Source organism: Bombina bombina, chromosome 3, assembly GCF_027579735.1.
Source record: "Bombina bombina isolate aBomBom1 chromosome 3, aBomBom1.pri, whole genome shotgun sequence".
NCBI lineage: Eukaryota > Metazoa > Chordata > Amphibia > Anura > Bombinatoridae > Bombina > Bombina bombina.
This window is the reverse complement of record NC_069501.1, coordinates 1231824036-1231843176: the sequence shown is the minus strand read 5'-3', so window position 1 is coordinate 1231843176 and position 19141 is coordinate 1231824036. Positions and strand designations below refer to the sequence as shown.

The 19141-nt window shown below is 39.5% G+C and overlaps 1 protein-coding gene across 4 annotated transcripts in view; it reads left to right on the top strand.

The window, feature by feature from the left end:
• FCHSD2 (FCH and double SH3 domains 2) overlaps positions 1-19141 on the top strand; it is an 816168-nt gene that overhangs the window by 637682 nt on the left and 159345 nt on the right. For all 4 annotated transcript variants that reach the window (XM_053708714.1, XM_053708715.1, XM_053708716.1 and 1 more), the window contains one exon: positions 5456-5560. In XM_053708714.1, the coding sequence (XP_053564689.1) occupies positions 5456-5560 (105 nt within the window). The remainder of the gene's footprint in view (positions 1-5455; positions 5561-19141) is intronic.

Sequence of the window (19141 nt, the reverse complement as noted above, 5' to 3'; positions counted from 1 at the left end):
ATTATCTCAGTCGCCAAACGTTGCACCTGGGCGAATGGTCTTCACCCAGAGGTATTTCCTCAGATTGTTCAAATGTGGGAACTCCCAGAAATAGATCTGATGGCTTCTCATCTAAACAAGAAACTTCCCTGGTATCTGTCCGGATCCTCGGGCGGAGGCAGTGGATTCATTTACAAGTGTCATCCTGCCTATATCTTTCCGCCTCTAGTTCTTCTTCCAAGGGTATTCTCCAATATTCTAAAGGAATGCTCGTTTGTCCTGCTGGTAGCTCCAGCATGGCCTCACAGGTTTTGGTATGCGGATCTTGTCCGGATGGCCTCTTGCCGGCTGTGGACTCTTCCGTTAAGACCAGTCTTTCTGTCTCAAGGTTCTTTTTTCCATCAGGATCTCAAAACCTTAGTTTTAAGGTGTGGAGTTTGAACGCTTGATTCTTGGTCAAAGAGGTTTCTCTGACTCTGTGATTTATACTATGTGACAGGCTCGTAAATCTGTATCTAGAGAGATATATTATAGAGTCTGGAAGACTTATATTTCTTCAGGATGGTTTAGATAAAGGTTTGTCCGCAAGTTTCTTGTAAGACAAATCTCTGCTCTTTCTGTTCTTTTTCACAGAAGGATTGCTAATCTTCCTGATATTCATTGTTTTGTACAACCTTTGGTTCGTATAAAACTTGTCATTAAGTCAATTTCTCCTCCTTGGAGTTTGAATTTGGTTCTGGGGGCTCTTCAAGCTCCTCCTTTTGAACCCATGCATTCTTTGGTCGTTATATAACTTTCTTGGAAAGTTTTGTTTCTTTTGGCCATCTCTTCTGCCAGAAGAGTCTCTGAATTATCTACTCTTTTTTGTGAGTCTCCTTTTCTGATTTTGCATCAGGATAAGGCGGTGCTGCGAACTTCTTTTGATTTTTTTACCTAAGGTTGTGAATTCTAACAACATTAGTAGAGAAATTGTGGTTCCTTCATTATGTCCTAATCCTATGAATTCTAAGGAGAAATCATTGCATTCTTTGGATGCTGTTAGAGCTTTCTAATATTATGTTGAAGCTACTAAGTCTTTCCGAAAGACTTCTAGTCTATTTGTCATCTTTTCCGGTTCTAGAAAAGACCAGAAAGCTTCTGCCATTTCTTTGGCATCTTGGTTGAAATCTTTATTTCATCATGCCTATGTTGAGTCGGGTAACACTCCGCCTCAAAGGATTACAGCTCATTCTACTAGGTCAGTTTCTACTTCCTGGGCATTTAAGAATGAAGCTTCGGTTGATCAGATTTGCAAAACAGCAACTTGGTCCTCTTTGCATACTTTTACTAAATTCTACCATTTTTGATGTGTTTTCTTCTTCTGAAGCAGTTTTTGGTAGAAACGTACTTCAGGCAGTGGTTTCAGTTTGAATCTTCTGCTTATGTTTTTTCATTAAATTTTATTCTGGGTGTGGATTATTTTCAGCAGGAATTGGCTGTCTTTATTTTATCCCTCCCTCTCTAGTGACTCTTGTGTGGAAAGATCCACATCTTGGGTAATCATTATCCCATACGTCACTAGCTCATGGACTCTTGCTAATTACATGAAAGAAAACATAATTTATGTAAGAACTTACCTGATAAATTCATTTCTTTCATATTAGCAAGAGTCCATGAGGCCCGCCCTTTTTTGTGGTGGTTTTGATTTTTTTGTATAAAGCACAATTATTCCAATTCCTTATTTTACATGCTTTCGCACTTATTTCTTATCACCCCACTTCTTGGCTATTCGTTAAACTGAATTGTGGGTGTGGTGAGGGGTGTATTTATAGGCATTTTAAGGTTTGGGAAACTTTGCCCCTCCTGGTAGGAATGTATATCCCATACGTCACTAGCTCATGGACTCTTGCTAATATGAAAGAAATGAATTTATCAGGTAAGTTCTTACATAAATTATGTTGTCTGGTTATTAGATCAGTGAATGTATTTGAAGTAAAATAAAAATGACAGCTAAATAGTTGAAATAATCATCCCTTTGGCACTGTGCTTTGTTGAAGGGGTAATATTTTTTATTATGTGTATTGAGAAGAAAATAAAACGCTCCCTACTTCTACTAGTGTACACAGCAGATCACTAGTACTTTCTTAAAGCGATCCACTGTTTACATTTCTTTGTCAACTGACAGAATGATGCTGCAGCACAATCGCACTGTGTGAGCGCGCATTGCAATTAGGGGAGTGGGCGTATGCTTAGTCTAGCCGAACCGCCCACTGTAGGCAAGAAAAAATTACAGCGAGTCAGGGCAGACTGGGGTAAGAATCAGAACAAAGTTACCAGGCACAATTTAAACTTTCAAAAGCGGAATACATATATTGAGAGCATGCTATAATATTAAAATAATAAGTATATACAATAAGCTTCATTATAATGGATTATTTACTGGCCCTTTAAATAAACCAACCCTCTCTCATACCAGTTGTGCTATGTAGAAAACACTGAAGTAGATTTGAAGGAATTACAAGCTCATTAGCCAGTAAATGACACACAACCTGAACTACAAATCCCAGAATCCCATGTAGTAAACTAATCACTGCATAATCTGTAGTTCATCTGTATGCAGATGATTTCTGCAGAGCTTCGAGTTCCTAAAATTTGTTCATATAGCATTTAGCTAACCCTGTCTCTAACTGCTGATATGTCATAAAGTTATTTTATTTGTGTTCTTCATTTGTTTATTTTCCAAAGGAAAATAACTCTTAGCTCCACGTGGCTATAAAACAAAGTAATGTGTAAATTCTGCACACAAAAAAATATGAATAGCTGCTCAGGCTATCCTTATTTGTTGTAATTCCCCACTGTGGTTTAAAAGGGATCTTTCTAATTGTTGCTTTGTAGTATTACTTATATAGTTACCAATCCTCATAACTGCTGGTTAATGTTATAAATTCCTGGTCCTGGCACTTGTACCATGAATAAACATTGTTAGACAGTTCATTATTTTCTCTTGCAATTTACTGATTTCTGTATAAAAGGTAATTCTGCTTTTATGTGAGGGTAATATGGCGTGTGACCATACAGAAGTATTCATTGCATTTATCTCCTTGTTTAGCATAATTGTAATATATATAGCCTATAAACAGTTGCAGATATATATTTATTTTGAAATGACTGAGAATCAGAAATCTAAATGCCTTTTATTTAGTACAGGTAAAATACTATGCAGTGTTATAAATTGCTTTTTATATGTGACAGAGATACGCAAACCACAGGGCAGTTTAGTAACAGCTATGTGCAGCCAAGCGGTGATTTTTTTGTCTAGCGAGTATGATAAATGCTTACAGTGTAAAGTTACACCACATTCTCTGATCACACCAGCGCCGATTCTGCAGTTTTATGCCATTTAAGTATTTAAAGGTTTAATTTATTTTCAAATGCTGAAAGGAAATGTTTTGTGTATCGGAGAAGCAAAACTTTACTCCTAAGTTAATATTTTCTAAGAACAGATGGTACTTTCAGGGGCAAATATGTTTACAGCATAAACTTTTTATGCAACTGAATTATTTTTAGTTTAAAGGTACATGAAACCCAAAAATTCTCTCATGATTCAGATAAAAAATACAATTTTAAACATTCCAATTTACTTCTATTATCTAATTTGCTTCATTCTTTAGATATCCTTTGTTGTAGAAATAGCAATGCACATGTGTGTGCCACGAGGCATCTTTGTGCAGCCACCAATCGGCAGCGTATGAGCTTATTTAGATATGCTTTACAACAAAGGATATCAAGAGAATGAAACAAATGAGATAATACAAGTTAATTGGAAAGTTGTTTAAAATTGCACACTCTTTCTGAAGCATGACCGAAAAAAATTGTTTCATGTCCCTTTAAGTTTGGTTTTTTTTTTTTTTGCTAGGAACAGGGAATTTAAATGTACATATCCCAAAATGATGCTATATAATGGGTCTGACTGTTTACAAAATGCATAAGAAAGGCGGTTCGTGTGATGTGACAATGATGTCCTCTGGTTTATGTAAATAACAATTATTTCTCATTATCCGCTCCTCCATGAAGTCTGTTATCTGTGGAACGATCACTAAATTGTGAAAAATAAATGAATCGCATAAATACAATAGCTCAGTCATGTGTTCACTATAATAATTCTTCTGCTGCATTATCATATACAGAGAGTTTAATGTCTGTAAGTTTCGATTTGGTTGCCATGACGCATACTGTGTGTGTGTTCCTTATAAATAATTAACAGTATGTTCCTTGAGGGGTGCTGAATGAAAAATTAAAGTCATAGTCTACAAAACCCAGAGGGGTGTGCTCTGTTCTATCATATGTGCTGCTTTGTTATGTAGAACAGAAAAACATGGATATAAGTCATTGACCTTTTTCTTTCTCATAGCTGCATTAGAGGTAAAGGAGAATTTATGTTGCGCAACTAATCCCTTTAAAGGGACAGTGTACACCAATGTTCATATAACTGCATGTAATAGACACTGCTATAAAGAATAAGATGCACAGACACTGATATAAACATCCAGTATAAAACTGTTTAAAAACTTACTTAGAAGCTCCCAGTTTAGCTCTGTTGAGCATGTTAGGCTGGGACACCCACTGAAATGGGCTGGATAGCAAAAAGAGCAGACACTCCCCCCCTCCCCTGCATATGAAAAGATCCTTTACACAAACAGGAGCAAGCTGGAGTACAACAGTCTACTTTTAAAACTTTGGGGCTTGGTTAGGAGTCTGAAAATTGGCACAATGTTATTTATAAATAAGGAAAACCATACATTTTTACCCTGTGGGCTCTATTACAGAGGAGCGATAAATTATTGCGCGCGACAAACGGGCAAATTTGCCCATATGTGGGCACACGATAATTAATCAGCCATTACAAGTGGCTGTTGATTGCTACAGCGAGCTCGCAATAGCAATTAGCGCTTATAAAATGAACCAGAGATCAGGTCTCTGGTTAATTTTTATAAATCTGGCCCAAAATAAAGTCTAGCGTATTTTATTAAAAAATAAAAATGGCAGCATCTTTATTTTTTAATAAAATTACTGCACTGTTAGAGAAAAAGAAACAGCACTGAAATTGCAGTCTATGGGAACTGTGTGTGCCCAGTAAATATATATGTACAGTATAGGATTATATACATATATAAATTTGTGTTAATATGTTTCTATACACATATTAACACACAAATATATACGTATATAATCATATACATATATATTTAGGTTTGCTGCACTACTTACCCTCTTCTTCTGACAGCATCAGAACAAGGCTCCCATAGGAGCCTACAGAAGCGCGCTCTTGTAAGCAATATTTAGCGCTCCACTTGTAATCTGGCCCTGGGTGGGCTATATAAATGGATTATCTACAAAACATTTATGCAAAGAAAAATCTAGTTTACCATGTCCCTTTAAGTACTTGACTTTAACATGATCTAAGCATTGACTGTAATTATACTTTCTTTCTAAACAGGCACTTGATGACCTTGAATGTCAGAGCACTCCGGTTACAGAGCAAAGTCGGATGGAACTTGAACAAAAAATAGAAGAAACTCGAGAGAACATCCGCAAGGCTGAGGTAAACTTGCATTAAGCTCAGGGGCTAGTGGGAATTGTCCTATGTGTTTACCATCTCCTAGGTACTGGATGTCACATATATTATTCCCAGTCGCTCTTTTACCAGTGTGGAAACAAATTAGAAACATGCTCTGCTATATTCTGTTTCTCTCTAGCCAGTGACAGAATAATCTCCATTTGTGGAATGTTATGGATTCTATTCAGTAACCAGTTTGCCAGTGATTGCCGACAATGTAAATATACTCAAGGCCTTTCAAGGGGTGCATCCCTGGACTGTTTTAGATTTGCATAGTTGTGCATTTTTGTTCATAAACGAACAGATTACATGATTTTCAATTTTCTTTCACGATTTAGACAGAGCATTCACTTTTTAATTTTCTTTTTATTATTAGTTTTCAACATATTACATTTAAGCAGTTCTTTTCAACGTACAGTACATAATTTAAACATAATCATTATTGAATCCACAATCATTAATGTTATTAATTCCAACTAAAATTACAATCTCTAGGTTAATAAAACAAAAATATGTACCTATGAGGGTTATATCCGGAAGAAAATAAAATTAAAAAGTTAATGCTTCAGAGTAACCAAAAACACAGTCCAGCCCCGTACTTAGGTATCTTATTAATAATTCCAAGGTTAATTACCACTTTACAACCAGTAGCCTAATCATACTCTTAACATATTCTTGCTTATAATTAGCTTAGTTGGTTACAACTTTTAATTGTATATTATGACTGTACTAATAAATCAATTTCTTCAGTAATCTACCTCCTAATTTTTCCACCACAACTAAGCCAACAGCTATCCACTTGTCGTGGATAAAAAATAAAAAAAAAGCCAGGGGGGGGGGGGAGAGGGTAAAGCTCATCTCTCTTCCCTGCTCCGGTTACCATATCCCCAAAAGCACTAAATCTGAATTGAAAGGGGAGGATTATCTGGTCAATTTCTGGGACCGGGAGTGATTTAATAAATGCTGCCCACTTACTAAAAAATAGCCTAATATCAGCTTCCTTGTCAATATTGGTATCTTGCTGTTCTAAGAAACACTGCTTCTTAAGAAAGTTTTTTAATCTCTGATACCGTTGGTAGATCTCTTAATTTCCATTTCTTAAAAATTAAATATCTAGCCGCCAGAATAACTGAAATAATTAATTTTTCATTGAGCTGATGTTCTTCATGGTTCTTTAAACAAAATATAACCTGAGTCAGTGAGAGACCCAGAGGGGAGATCTTAAGTGATACCTTCATCCAGAATTCTATTTTGTGCCAAAATTGCCTAATCAATGGGCAGTTCCATAACATGTGTCAGGTCTGCAGCCATCAGAGAGCATTTGGGACATTTGTTGAAATTTGAGTTCCGAAGTTTATACCCTTTTTCAGGGGTATAGTAGTATTTATGTAGACGTTTAAGATGCGCCTCCCTCAATGTAACTGAAAGCGTAGCCTGAGACACTTTATGAATAGAGGTTTGTATAAATGCAGAGCATTCACTTTTAAACAACTTTCAAGTTTACTTAAATTGTCAAATGTACCTCATTTCTCCAACATTGGTGTGTCCAGTCCACGGCGTCATCCTTACTTGTAGGAATATCTCTTCCCCAACAGGAAATGGCAAAGAGTCCCAGCAAAGCTGGCCATATAGTCCCTCCTAGGTTCCGCCCACCCCAGTCATTCTCTTTGCCGTTGCACAGGCAACATCTCCACGGAGATGGTTAAGAGTATGTGGTGTTTAGTTGTAGTTTATTTTTATTCTACTATCAAGAGTTTGTTATTTTAAAATAGTGCTGGTATGTACTATTTACTCTGAAACAGAAAAAGATGAAGATTTCTGTTTGTGAGAGGAAGATGATTTTAGCAGACAGTAACTAAAATCGATTGCTGTTTCCACATAGGACTGTTGAGATGAGGTAACTTCTGTTGGGGGAAACAGTTAGCAGACTTTTCTGCTTAAGGTATGACTAGCCATATTTCTAACAAGACTGTGTAATGCTGGAAGGCTGTCATTTCCCCTCATGGGGACCGGTAAGCCATTTTCTTAGTCTCAAACAGAATAAAGGGCTTAATATGGGCTATAAAACTGGTAGACACTTTTATGGGCTAAATCGATTGCTTTATTTGGACATTTTATATATGTTTATGCTGATAATTCACACTTATAAACTTGGAACGTTTTTTAACGTCAGGCACTATGTTAGACAACTTTTCCAGTCAGGAAGGGCCTTCCCAGTTGTAGGCTGAGCCTCATTTTCGCGCCATTACTGCGCAGTTGTTTTTGAGTGCAAGACATGCAGATGCATGTGTGAGGACCTGAAAGTAGTTGGAAAAGTTCCTAGAAGGCGTCATTTGGTATCGTATTCCCCTCTGGGCTTGGTAAAGTCACAGCAAAGGCTGTAGCTGGGACTGTATAGGGGTTAAATCTGTAACCGGCTCCGGTTTCGTTATTTTAAGGGTTAAAGCTCTGAAAATTGGTGTGCAATACTTTTAATGCTTTAAGACACTGTAGTGAAATTTTGGTAAATTTTGAACAATTCCTTCATATATTTTCACATATTCAGTAATAAAGTGTGCTCTGTTTAAAATTTAAAGAGACAGTAACGGTTTTGTTTTAAAACGGTTTTTGTGCTTTATTGACAAGTTTAAGCCTGTTTAACATGTCTGTGCCTTCAGATAAACTATGTTCTATATGTATGAAAGCCAATGTGTCTCCCCCTTCAAAATTGTGTGATAATTGTGCCATAGTGTCCAAACAAAGTAAGGACAGTACTGCCACAGATAATGAAATTGCCCAAGATGATTCCTCAGATGAAGGGAGTAGACATGGTTCTACATCATCTCCTTCTGTATCTACGCCAGTTTTGCCCACGCAGGAGGCCCCTAGTACTTCTAGCGCGCCAATGCTTATTACCATGCAACAATTGACGGCTGTAATGGATAACTCCATAGCAAATATTTTATCCAAAATGCCTGCATATCAGAGAAAGCGCGATTGCTCTATTTTAAACACTGAAGAGCAGGAGGGCGCTGATGATAATTGTTCTGTCATACCCTCACACCAATCTGAAGGGGCCATGAGGGAGGTTTTGTCAGATGGGGAAATTTCAGATTCAGGAAAAATTTCTCAACAGGCTGAACCTGATGTTGTGACATTTAAATTTAAATTAGAACATCTCCGCGCACTGCTTAAGGAGGTGTTATCTACTCTGGATGATTGTGACAACTTGGTCATTCCAGAAAAATTATGCAAGATGGACAAGTTCCTAGAGGTTCCGGTGCACCCCAACGCTTTTCCTATACCCAAGCGGGTGGCGGACATAGTGAATAAGGAGTGGGAGAAGCCCGGCATACCTTTTGTTCCCCCTCCTATATTTAAGAAATTATTTCCTATGGTCGACCCCAGAAAGGACTTATGGCAGACAGTCCCTAAGGTCGAGGGGGCAGTTTCTACTCTAAATAAGCGCACTACTATTCCTATCGAAGATAGTTGTGCTTTCAAAGATCCTATGGATAAAAAATTGGAAGGTTTGCTTAAAAAGATTTTTGTACAGCAAGGTTACCTTCTACAACCCATTTCGTGCATTGTTCCTGTCACTACAGCAGCGTGGTTCTGGTTCGAGGAACTAGAAAAGTCGCTCAGTAGAGAGACTCCATATGAGGAGGTTATGGACAGAGTTCACGCACTTAAGTTGGCTAACTCTTTTATTTTAGATGCCGCTTTGCAATTAGCTAGATTAGCGGCGAAAAATTCAGGGTTTGCAATTGTGGCGCGCAGAGCGCTTTGGCTAAAGTCTTGGTCAGCGGATGTATCATCCAAGACAAAATTGCTTAACATCCCCTTCAAGGGTAAAACTCTCTTTGGACCAGAATTGAAAGAGATTATCTCAGACATCACTGGGGGAAAGGGCCACGCCCTCCCACAAGATAGGCCTTTCAAGGCCAAGAATAAGTCTAATTTTCGTTCCTTTCGTAATTTCAGGAACGGACCGGCCTCTAATTCTGCATCCTCTAAGCAAGAGGGTAATGCCTCACAGTCCAAACCAGCCTGGAAACCGATGCAAGGCTGGAACAAGGGTAAGCAGACCAAGAAGCCTGCTACCGCTAACAAAACAGCATGAAGGAGTAGCCCCCGATCCGGGACCGGATCTAGTGGGGGGCAGACTCTCTCTCTTTGCTCAGGCTTGGGCAAGAGATGTTCAGGATCCCTGGACGCTAGAAATAGTTTCTCAGGGTTATTTTCTGGAATTCAAGGAACTACCCCCAAGGGGAAGGTTCCACATGTCTCACTTATCCTCAAACCAAATAAAGAGACAGGCGTTCTTACATTGTGTAGAAGACCTGCTAAAGATGGGAGTGATACACCCAGTTCCAATGACGGAACAAGGAATGGGATTTTACTCAAATCTGTTCGTAGTTCCCAAAAAAGAGGGAACCTTCAGACCAATTCTGGATTTAAAGATCCTAAACAAATTTCTCAGGGTACCATCGTTCAAAATGGAAACCATTCGAACGATTCTACCCACTATCCAGGAAGGTCAATTTATGACTACCGTGGATCTAAAGGATGCGTACCTACATATTCCTATCCACAAAGAACATCATCAGTTCCTAAGGTTCGCCTTTCTGGACAAACATTACCAGTTTGTGGCCCTCCCATTCGGATTAGCCACTGCTCCAAGGATTTTCACAAAGGTACTCGGGTCCCTTCTAGCGGTTCTAAGACCGAGGGGCATTGCAGTAGTACCATACTTGGACGACATTCTAATACAAGCGTCGTCCCTTTCAAAAGCAAAGGCTCATACAGACATCGTTCTGGCCTTTCTCAGATCTCACGGATGGAAGGTGGACATAGAAAAAAATTTCTCTGTCTCCGTCAACAAGAGTTCCCTTCCTGGGAACAATAATAGATTCCTTAGAAATGAGGATCTTTCTGACAGATGTCAGAAAGTCAAAACTTCTAAGCGCTTGTCAAGTTCTTCATTCTGTTCCACGTCCTTCCATAGCTCAGTGCATGGAAGTAGTAGGGTTGATGGTTGCAGCAATGGACATAGTTCCTTTTGCGCGAATTCATCTAAGACCATTACAACTGTGCATGCTGAAACAGTGGAATGGGGACTATACAGACTTGTCTCCAGTGATTCAAGTAGATCAGAAGACCAGAGATTCACTCCGTTGGTGGATATCCCTGGACCACCTATCCCAGGGAATGAGCTTCCGCAGACCAGAGTGGGTCATTGTCACGACCGACGCCAGTCTAGTGGGCTGGGGTGCGGTCTGGGAATCCCTGAAAGCTCAGGGACTATGGTCTCGGGAAGAGTCTCTTCTCCCGATAAACATTCTGGAACTAAGAGCGATATTCAATGCTCTCAGGGCTTGGCCTCAGCTTGCAAAGGCCAGATTCATAAGATTCCAATCAGACAACATGACGACTGTTGCGTATATCAATCATCAGGGGGGGACAAGGAGTTCCCTGGCGATGAAAGAAGTAACCAAAATAATACAATGGGCGGAGAATCACTCCTGCCATCTATCTGCGATCCACATCCCAGGTGTGGAAAACTGGGAAGCGGATTATCTGAGTCGTCAGACATTCCATCCGGGGGAGTGGGAACTCCACCCGGAGATTTTTGCCCAGTTGACTCAATTATGGGGCATTCCAGACATGGATCTGATGGCGTCTCGTCAGAACTTCAAGGTTCCTTGCTACGGGTCCAGATCCAGGGATCCCAAGGCGACTCTAGTGGATGCACTAGTAGCGCCTTGGACCTTCAACCTAGCTTATGTGTTCCCACCGTTTCCTCTCATTCCCAGGCTGGTAGCCAGGATCAAACAGGAGAGGGTCTCGGTGATCTTGATAGCTCCTGCGTGGCCACGCAGGACTTGGTATGCAGACCTGGTGAATATGTCATCGGTTCCACCATGGAAGCTACCTTTGAGACAGGACCTTCTTGTTCAGGGTCCATTCGAACATCCAAATCTGGTCTCCCTCCAGCTGACGGCTTGGAGATTGAACGCTTGATTCTATCAAAGCGTGGGTTTTCAGATTCGGTGATTGATACTCTGGTTCAGGCCAGAAAACCGGTAACTAGAAAGATTTACCATAAGATATGGAAAAGATATATCTGCTGGTGTGAATCCAAGGGATTCCCTTGGAATAAGGTAAAAATTCCTAAGATTCTTTCCTTTCTGCAAGAAGGTTTGGATAAAGGATTATTTGCGAGTTCTCTAAAGGGACAGATTCTGCTTTATCTGTCTTACTACACAAACGACTGGCAGCTATGCCAGATGTTCAAGCATTTGTTCAGGCTTTGGTTAGGATCAAGCCTGTTTACAGACCTTTGACTCCTCCCTGGAGTTTAAATCTAGTTCTTTCAGTTCTTCAAGGGGTTCCGTTTGAACCTCTACATTCCATAGATATTAAGTTGTTATCTTGGAAAGTTTTGTTTTTGGTTGCTATTTCTTCTGCTAGAAGAGTTTCAGAGTTATCTGCTCTGCAGTGTTCTCTGCCCTATCTGGTGTTCCATGCAGATAAGGTGGTTTTGCGTACTAAGCCTGGTTTTCTTCCAAAGGTTGTTTCTAACAAAAATATTAACCAGGAGATAGTTGTACCTTCTTTGTGTCCGAATCCAGTTTCAAAGAAGGAACGTTTGTTACACAATTTAGACGTAGTCCGTGCTCTAAAATTCTATTTAGAAGCTACAAAAGATTTCAGACAAACATCTTCTCTGTTTGTCGTCTATTCTGGTAAAAGGAGAGGTCAAAAAGCGACTTCTACCTCTCCTTTTGGCTTAAAAGCATCATCCGATTGGCTTACGAGACTGCCGGACGGCAGCCTCCTGAAAGAATCACAGCTCACTCCACTAGGGCTGTGGCTTCCACATGGGCCTTCAAGAACGAGGCTTCTGTTGATCAGATATATAAGGCAGCGACTTGGTCTTCACTGCACACTTTTGCCAAATTTTACAAATTTGATACTTTTGCTTCTTCGGAGGCTATTTTTGGGAGAAAGGTTTTGCAAGCCGTGGTGCCTTCCGTTTAGGTAACCTGATTTGCTCCCTCCCTTCATCCATGTCCTAAAGCTTTGGTATTGGTTCCCACAAGTAAGGATGACGTCGTGGACCGGACACACCAATGTTGGAGAAAACAGAATTTATGCTTACCTGATAAATTACTTTCTCCAACGGTGTGTCCGGTCCACGGCCCGCCCTGGTTTTTTAATCAGGTCTGATGAATTATTTTCTCTAACTACAGTCACCACGGTACCATATGGTTTCTCCTATATTTTTCCTCCTGTCCGTCGGTCGAATGACTGGGGTGGGCGGAGCCTAGGAGGGACTATATGGCCAGCTTTGCTGGGACTCTTTGCCATTTCCTGTTGGGGAAGAGATATTCCCACAAGTAAGGATGACGCCGTGGACCGGACACACCGTTGGAGAAAGTAATTTATCAGGTAAGCATAAATTCTGTTTCTCTTGGTATCCTTTGTTAAAATAGCAACCGTGTACTACTGGGAGCTAGCTAAACACATTAGGTGAGATAACTAGTATAATTGTGCTAATCAGCAGCTAGCTCCCAGTAGTGAATTACTGCTCCTTAGCCTAACTAGATATGGCTTTCAACAAAGGATACCAAGAGAATAGAGCAAATTATAGAATAAGTAAGAAATTCAATGGCATGCTCTATCTGAATCATAATCGTTTTGGCTTTACGGCCTCTTTAATAATTTACTAGGTAACCTAGTGACATGGAGAGGTTTTCATTAGACAGTAATGTATAAAACTGTGTTAGAAAAGGCATTAAAGGGACAGTCTACTGAAAAAGTTTTACTGTTTAAAAAGATAGATAATCCCTTTATTATGTTGGCTGTGCAAAGCTGGGGAATGGGTAGTAAAGGCATTATCTATCTTTTTAAACAATAACAACTTTGGTGTTGACTGTCCCTTTAACTGTTACAACCTTGAAAATACCTTGTGTCAGATCTTCCTTATTCAGCATTTTATATTACTAACGACTAGTACACTTAGTAACAGCAAGCGTCACCAGGGTACTTGTAAGAGGCGCCTAGGAGCAGATAAGTGTAAGACTGAATAATACGATTACTAAAGCAGTATGTTAAGATAACTAAGTAATTCGATGGAGCATCAATAGAGCAACAATAATATGCAAGGATATAAAACTACAATAATATACAAGGATATAAAACTACAATAATATACAAGAAAATAAAGCAAAACAAAAACAGGACAAAAGGCAGGGAAATAAAGGGATATACAGACAATAGTCCAGTGAATATAATCTTGTAAAAAGTCCTGCTATATGCAATTCCAGGAGGTTTCAAGTGAAGTGCATCCAGGAATGGTAGGCCGCTCCTCCAGGGTGTCGTGCCACAACACAGGTAAAAAATCTAAGAAGAACAGAATAGAGGGCACCACATAGTGCAGATCATAAACAACTTAGAATAGGTAGCGATAGGAACTAAAGAATCCTACTCACACAATGTAAAGCACTGAAGTGCAATACCAGCATTCCGGAACCACACGTCGTACGGTAGCCCAGAGGAAGAAGTCACCAATAGGGATCCTCGTCTCACCAGGGAGAGTCCAGAGATGCCCAGAGTGGAATGGTAAAGACGAACCTGTATAGCAATGGTCAGCCAGCAAGTCCAGAGACTCCTGAAGCGGTGGTGACAGGTCCTCTTCCTGTCAAAGTGCAAATCCCTGCCGTGCGCCGGTGACGTCACTGCAGATGTCAGCCCGCACCGTCCGATTCACTTTGTCTCAGCTGGGAGAGCACGCCTTGGCCTCGCGCACCAGAGATTGCAGGCTGGAAGTAGTAAAGGAACTAAGAACGCGCATGAGACAAAGTGAATTGGACGGTGCGGGCTGACAGCTGCGGTGACGTCACCGGCGCACGGCAGGGATTTGCACTTTGACAGGAAGAGGACCTGTCACCACCGCTTCAGGAGTCTCTGGATTTGCTGGCTGACCATTGCTATACAGGTTCGTCTTTACCATTCCACTCTGGGTATCTCTGGACTCTCCCTGGTGAGACAAGGATCCCTATTGGTGACTTCTTCCTCTGGTCTACCGGACGACGTGTGGTTCCGGAATGCTGGTATTGCACTTCAGTGCTTTACATTGTGTGAGTAGGATTCTTTAGTTCCTATCGCTACCTATTCTAAGTTGTTTATGATCTGCACTATGTGGCGCCCTCTATTCTGTTCTTCTTAGATTTTATATTACTACTTAAAGGGACATGAAACCCACAAATTGTCTTTCATGATTTAGGTAGAACATACAATTTCAAATAACTTTACTTTTACAGTTTACTTCTATTATCAAATTTGCTTCATTCTCTTGGTATCATTTATTGAAGGAGCAGCAATGCACCTACTGGTTTCTAACTGAACGCATGGGTGAGCCAATGACAATCCATATATATATATGCAGCCACCAATCAGCAGCTAAAACCTAGGTTTTTTGCTGCTCCGGAGCTTACCTAGATAAACCGTTCAGCAAAGGATGACAAGAGAAGGAAGACATTGAAATAGAAGTACATTGGAAAGTTGTTTAAAATTGTATGTTCTATCTAAATCATGACTGTCTAATTATGACTTTACTGTCCCTTTAACATGCCATCTGATTTGTTATGAATCTACATTAAGAATGGTACCTCTGTGTCAGTGCAAAGAGGGGGAATTTTACACAAACGGAAAATATTACAAACTCCACATGTATTAGGGAATAGTCACTGTTATAGTCTAGTATAAGGTTTCCTATTAAGCGTAGATTCAGGTGACACTTTGCGCAACTCATTTAATTACTGGTCTCACAAGGAAGATACTTAAAGGGACAGTAAACACAAAAATTGTTATTGTTTAAAAAGATAGATAATCCCTTTATTACCTATTCCTCAGTTTTGCGTAACCAACACAGTAATATTAATATACTTTATACACCTGTGATTACCTTGTATCTAAGCATCTTCTGACAGCCCCCTTATTTCAGTTCTTTTGACAGACTTGCATTTCAGGCAGTTAGTGCTGACTCTTAAATAACTTCACGGGAGTGAGCACAATGCTATATATGGCACACATGAACTAACACCCTCTAGCTGTGAAAAACTCTCAAATGCTTTCAGATCAGAGGCGGCCTTCAAGGGCTTAGAAATTAGCATATGAGCCTACCTAGGTTTTTCAACTAAGAATTCCAAAGAACAAAAATTTGATGATAAAAGTAAATTGGAAACTTGTTTAAAATTGTATGCTATATCTGAATCATGAAAGTTTAATTTGGACTTTACTTTCCCTTTAATCTGGTTACCATGGCTACATTTAGATACCAATCAGCAAGCACTACCAGGTGCTGAACCAATAATGGGCCGGCTTTTAAGCTTTAGATTCCAGATTTTTTAAATAAAGATACCAAGAGAACAAAGAAAATTGATAATAGGAGTAAATTAGAAAGTTGCTTAAAATTCCATGCTCTATCTGAATCATGAAAATTTAATTTTGACTATACTATCACTTTAATTAAAATGAAATATTTTATGTTTATAAAAAAAAATTGGAATACAACTAGAGTATATCCTTCAGCGTAATTCTCTTGGCTTTGAGGGTATGTTGTTAATTTCCATCTTAATACGAGGAGAGTCCACGGCTTCATTCATTTATTGTGGGAAATACAGAACCTGGCCACCAGGAGGAGGCAAAGACACCCCAGCCAAAAGCTTAAATACCTCCCCCTCTCCCCTCACCCCCCAGTCATTCTTTGCCTTTTGTCACAGGAGGATGGCAGAGAAGTGTTGGAAGATTGGGAGTAGTCTCTTATGGAGGGTAGTACTTTTCACAATGGGACTGGAGTTTTAAGTAGTCCTGTCAGCCTCTCAGTGAGAGCATTGACAAATGTTAGGGTCTGGAGATGCAGGGAGAGTCTTTCTGCGAATCCATCCAGACTCGTATTAACAGCTCCTTAAGCAATCAGTGTTGACGAGTTTCACTGCCTGCTTTCTACCAGTCAAGTCTGTCAGGAGCGATGCTACAACACTGTGTTGGCCGTGTTCCTGTTCCACGGCATAGATTCTGGTAAGATCGTTTGATATTTTATACATGTATGATAACGCAAGAAGACAGGGTCACAGTGTGACTCCTTTTTATCTGTATAGAATCAAGGGTTAATATCTCCGGAAGGGGATTATTGAACAGGTGGGGATTTATACATGAGTGGTTTATTGTGTTTTTTTTTTTGCTGTGACATGTGTGAGATGTGGCTCTGACAATGTGCAAACAGTGAGGTTTTCTTTCATTTTGCTTAACTGTGCAATCTATTTAGTTTGGCACGCTTTTTCTCAGCTTCAGGGGGGGTCCTGCATGGCACTCCATGTGACCGGGTGTGGCCTCATTAGCTTCCTTTACTGACCGTCGGTTGCAGGAAACGAAACAGTTTCTCTGTAATCCTGGGTCATAGTAGGTGGTAAGTGCCCCGGCCATTGCGGTATAAAGGTGTCATTTATTTTGTTAGATAGTCCATATTAAAAGCGCAAGCTATGGAGGACTCTGATTCGTTAGAGGGTACTCCCTCTTTGCCTAAATCTAATGCCTGTGTTTATTGTGAGAAGGTCTCGGTATACCCTCCTGCTCAACTTTGTTTTACATGCCTTGATAAAATAGTGACATCTAAAAAGAACAAGATGTTTAGTACCACTAAGCTCTCCACCTCTGAGGGGTCTCTGGCCCGCAAGGTACATTCATCTCCAATTACACATGCAGCTCCCCAGTGAACTTCTAATCCTCCTGCGGGAGGGGCACTGTAGACGTCTGATTTTGATGATCAGTTGCATACGGCGGTGTCTGCGGCCTTCAGTGCTTTACCTCGCCCTGCTAAGCGCAAGCGAAAGGTTAAACATTGCTATCCTACTCTGTTGGATGTCTCTGAGACTAGATTATCCGCTGATGCAGAGGACTCCGATACTTCGGAGGACTCTTTCTCTTCGTCGGAATCTGCGGCCTCTAAACCTCCGGCTGCATAGGTCGGCAGAATGACTGGGGCATGAGGGAAGTGGGAGAGGTATTTAAGCCTTTGGCTGGGGTGTCTTTGCCTCCTCCTGGTGGCCAGGTTCTTACTTCCCACAAGTAATGAATGAAGCTGTGGACTCTCCTCGTACAGATGGAAATGAAATGATCAGGTAAGCATAATTTATGGGGGGGGGGCGGTTTGAGCTAGCCGAATATGCTGCTATAGAAAAATATGTACATTATAAAGTGTAAAATGTTATATGAAATAGCTTATTTAGGTTTATTTTTGTATACAAAACAGCAGATTTTTTTCTTTGAACCCACAACCCATTAAAACTGGCTAAGCTTGCAGGGAAATCAGATCTTATTTTATCACTTTCTACATACACACACATCCTTTATATTATCTCTGTTGGTACAGTATATCAAAGCCCAATACTTAGAGAGAACTGAAAATTAACATTTTATTACTTGTCTCTGCTACCTCCCACTGGGAGTGTACTTTATTCTACTGGCTTTGTTTACATTGCTTTTTATAGCCTATAATTATTTATTAGAGTGAGTTATGGGTGAAGGAAAGTAGTGCGGTAGGAGTAGGGGGGTTTTGTGGCTTAAATAGAACGTACGTGTTATCTGAGGTAAACACATTTTTTCCTGCTTTTAAGATCACTTTAGATGAGGATTTATTAGTAAACATGTTAAGATTGTAATATAAAATGGTTAATATTACATATTTTAAAAAAAACCCAAAAACAACAACTTTGCAATATACTTTTTTTAATTTATGTTGTCCACTTTTCCTTTAAATTTAAAATCCAGAAAATGTGGGCTTTAAAAATCCAAATTGAAAGTGCATGCTAACACTGCTATATTCAATGCAGCCATTGTTTGGGCAATCTAGTGACTCATTTATATCCCTAGTTGAAGGAAGGGAAGACATTCCCGAAACACCACAATTTTGCAATAAAGCATGTGATGTGGAAAATCCACATAATCCTTGCCTTGTGTGTATTGTGTGTGTGTATTTATGTATGTATATATATATATGTGTGTGTATGTATATATTGTGTGTGTGTATGTGTGTGTATGTATGTATGTGTATATATATATATATATATATATATATGTGTGTGTGTGTGTGTATGTATATATGTGTGTGTGTGTGTGTATGTATATATGTGTGTGTGTGTGTGTATGTATATATGTGTGTGTGTGTGTGTATGTATATATGTGTGTGTGTGTGTGTGTGTATGTATATGTGTGTGTGTGTGTATGTATATGTGTGTGTGTGTGTATGTATATATTGTGTGTGTGTATGTATATATATATATATATATATATATGTGTGTGTGTATGTATATATTGTGTGTGTATGTATGTGTGTGTATGTATATATATATGTGTGTATGTATATATATATATATATATATTGTGTGTATGTGTGTGTGTGTGTATGTATGTATATATATATATATATATACAGTATGTATGCATGTGTGTATGTATATATATATATATATATATATATATATATATATATAATGTATAGCTAGAGAGATATTACAACAT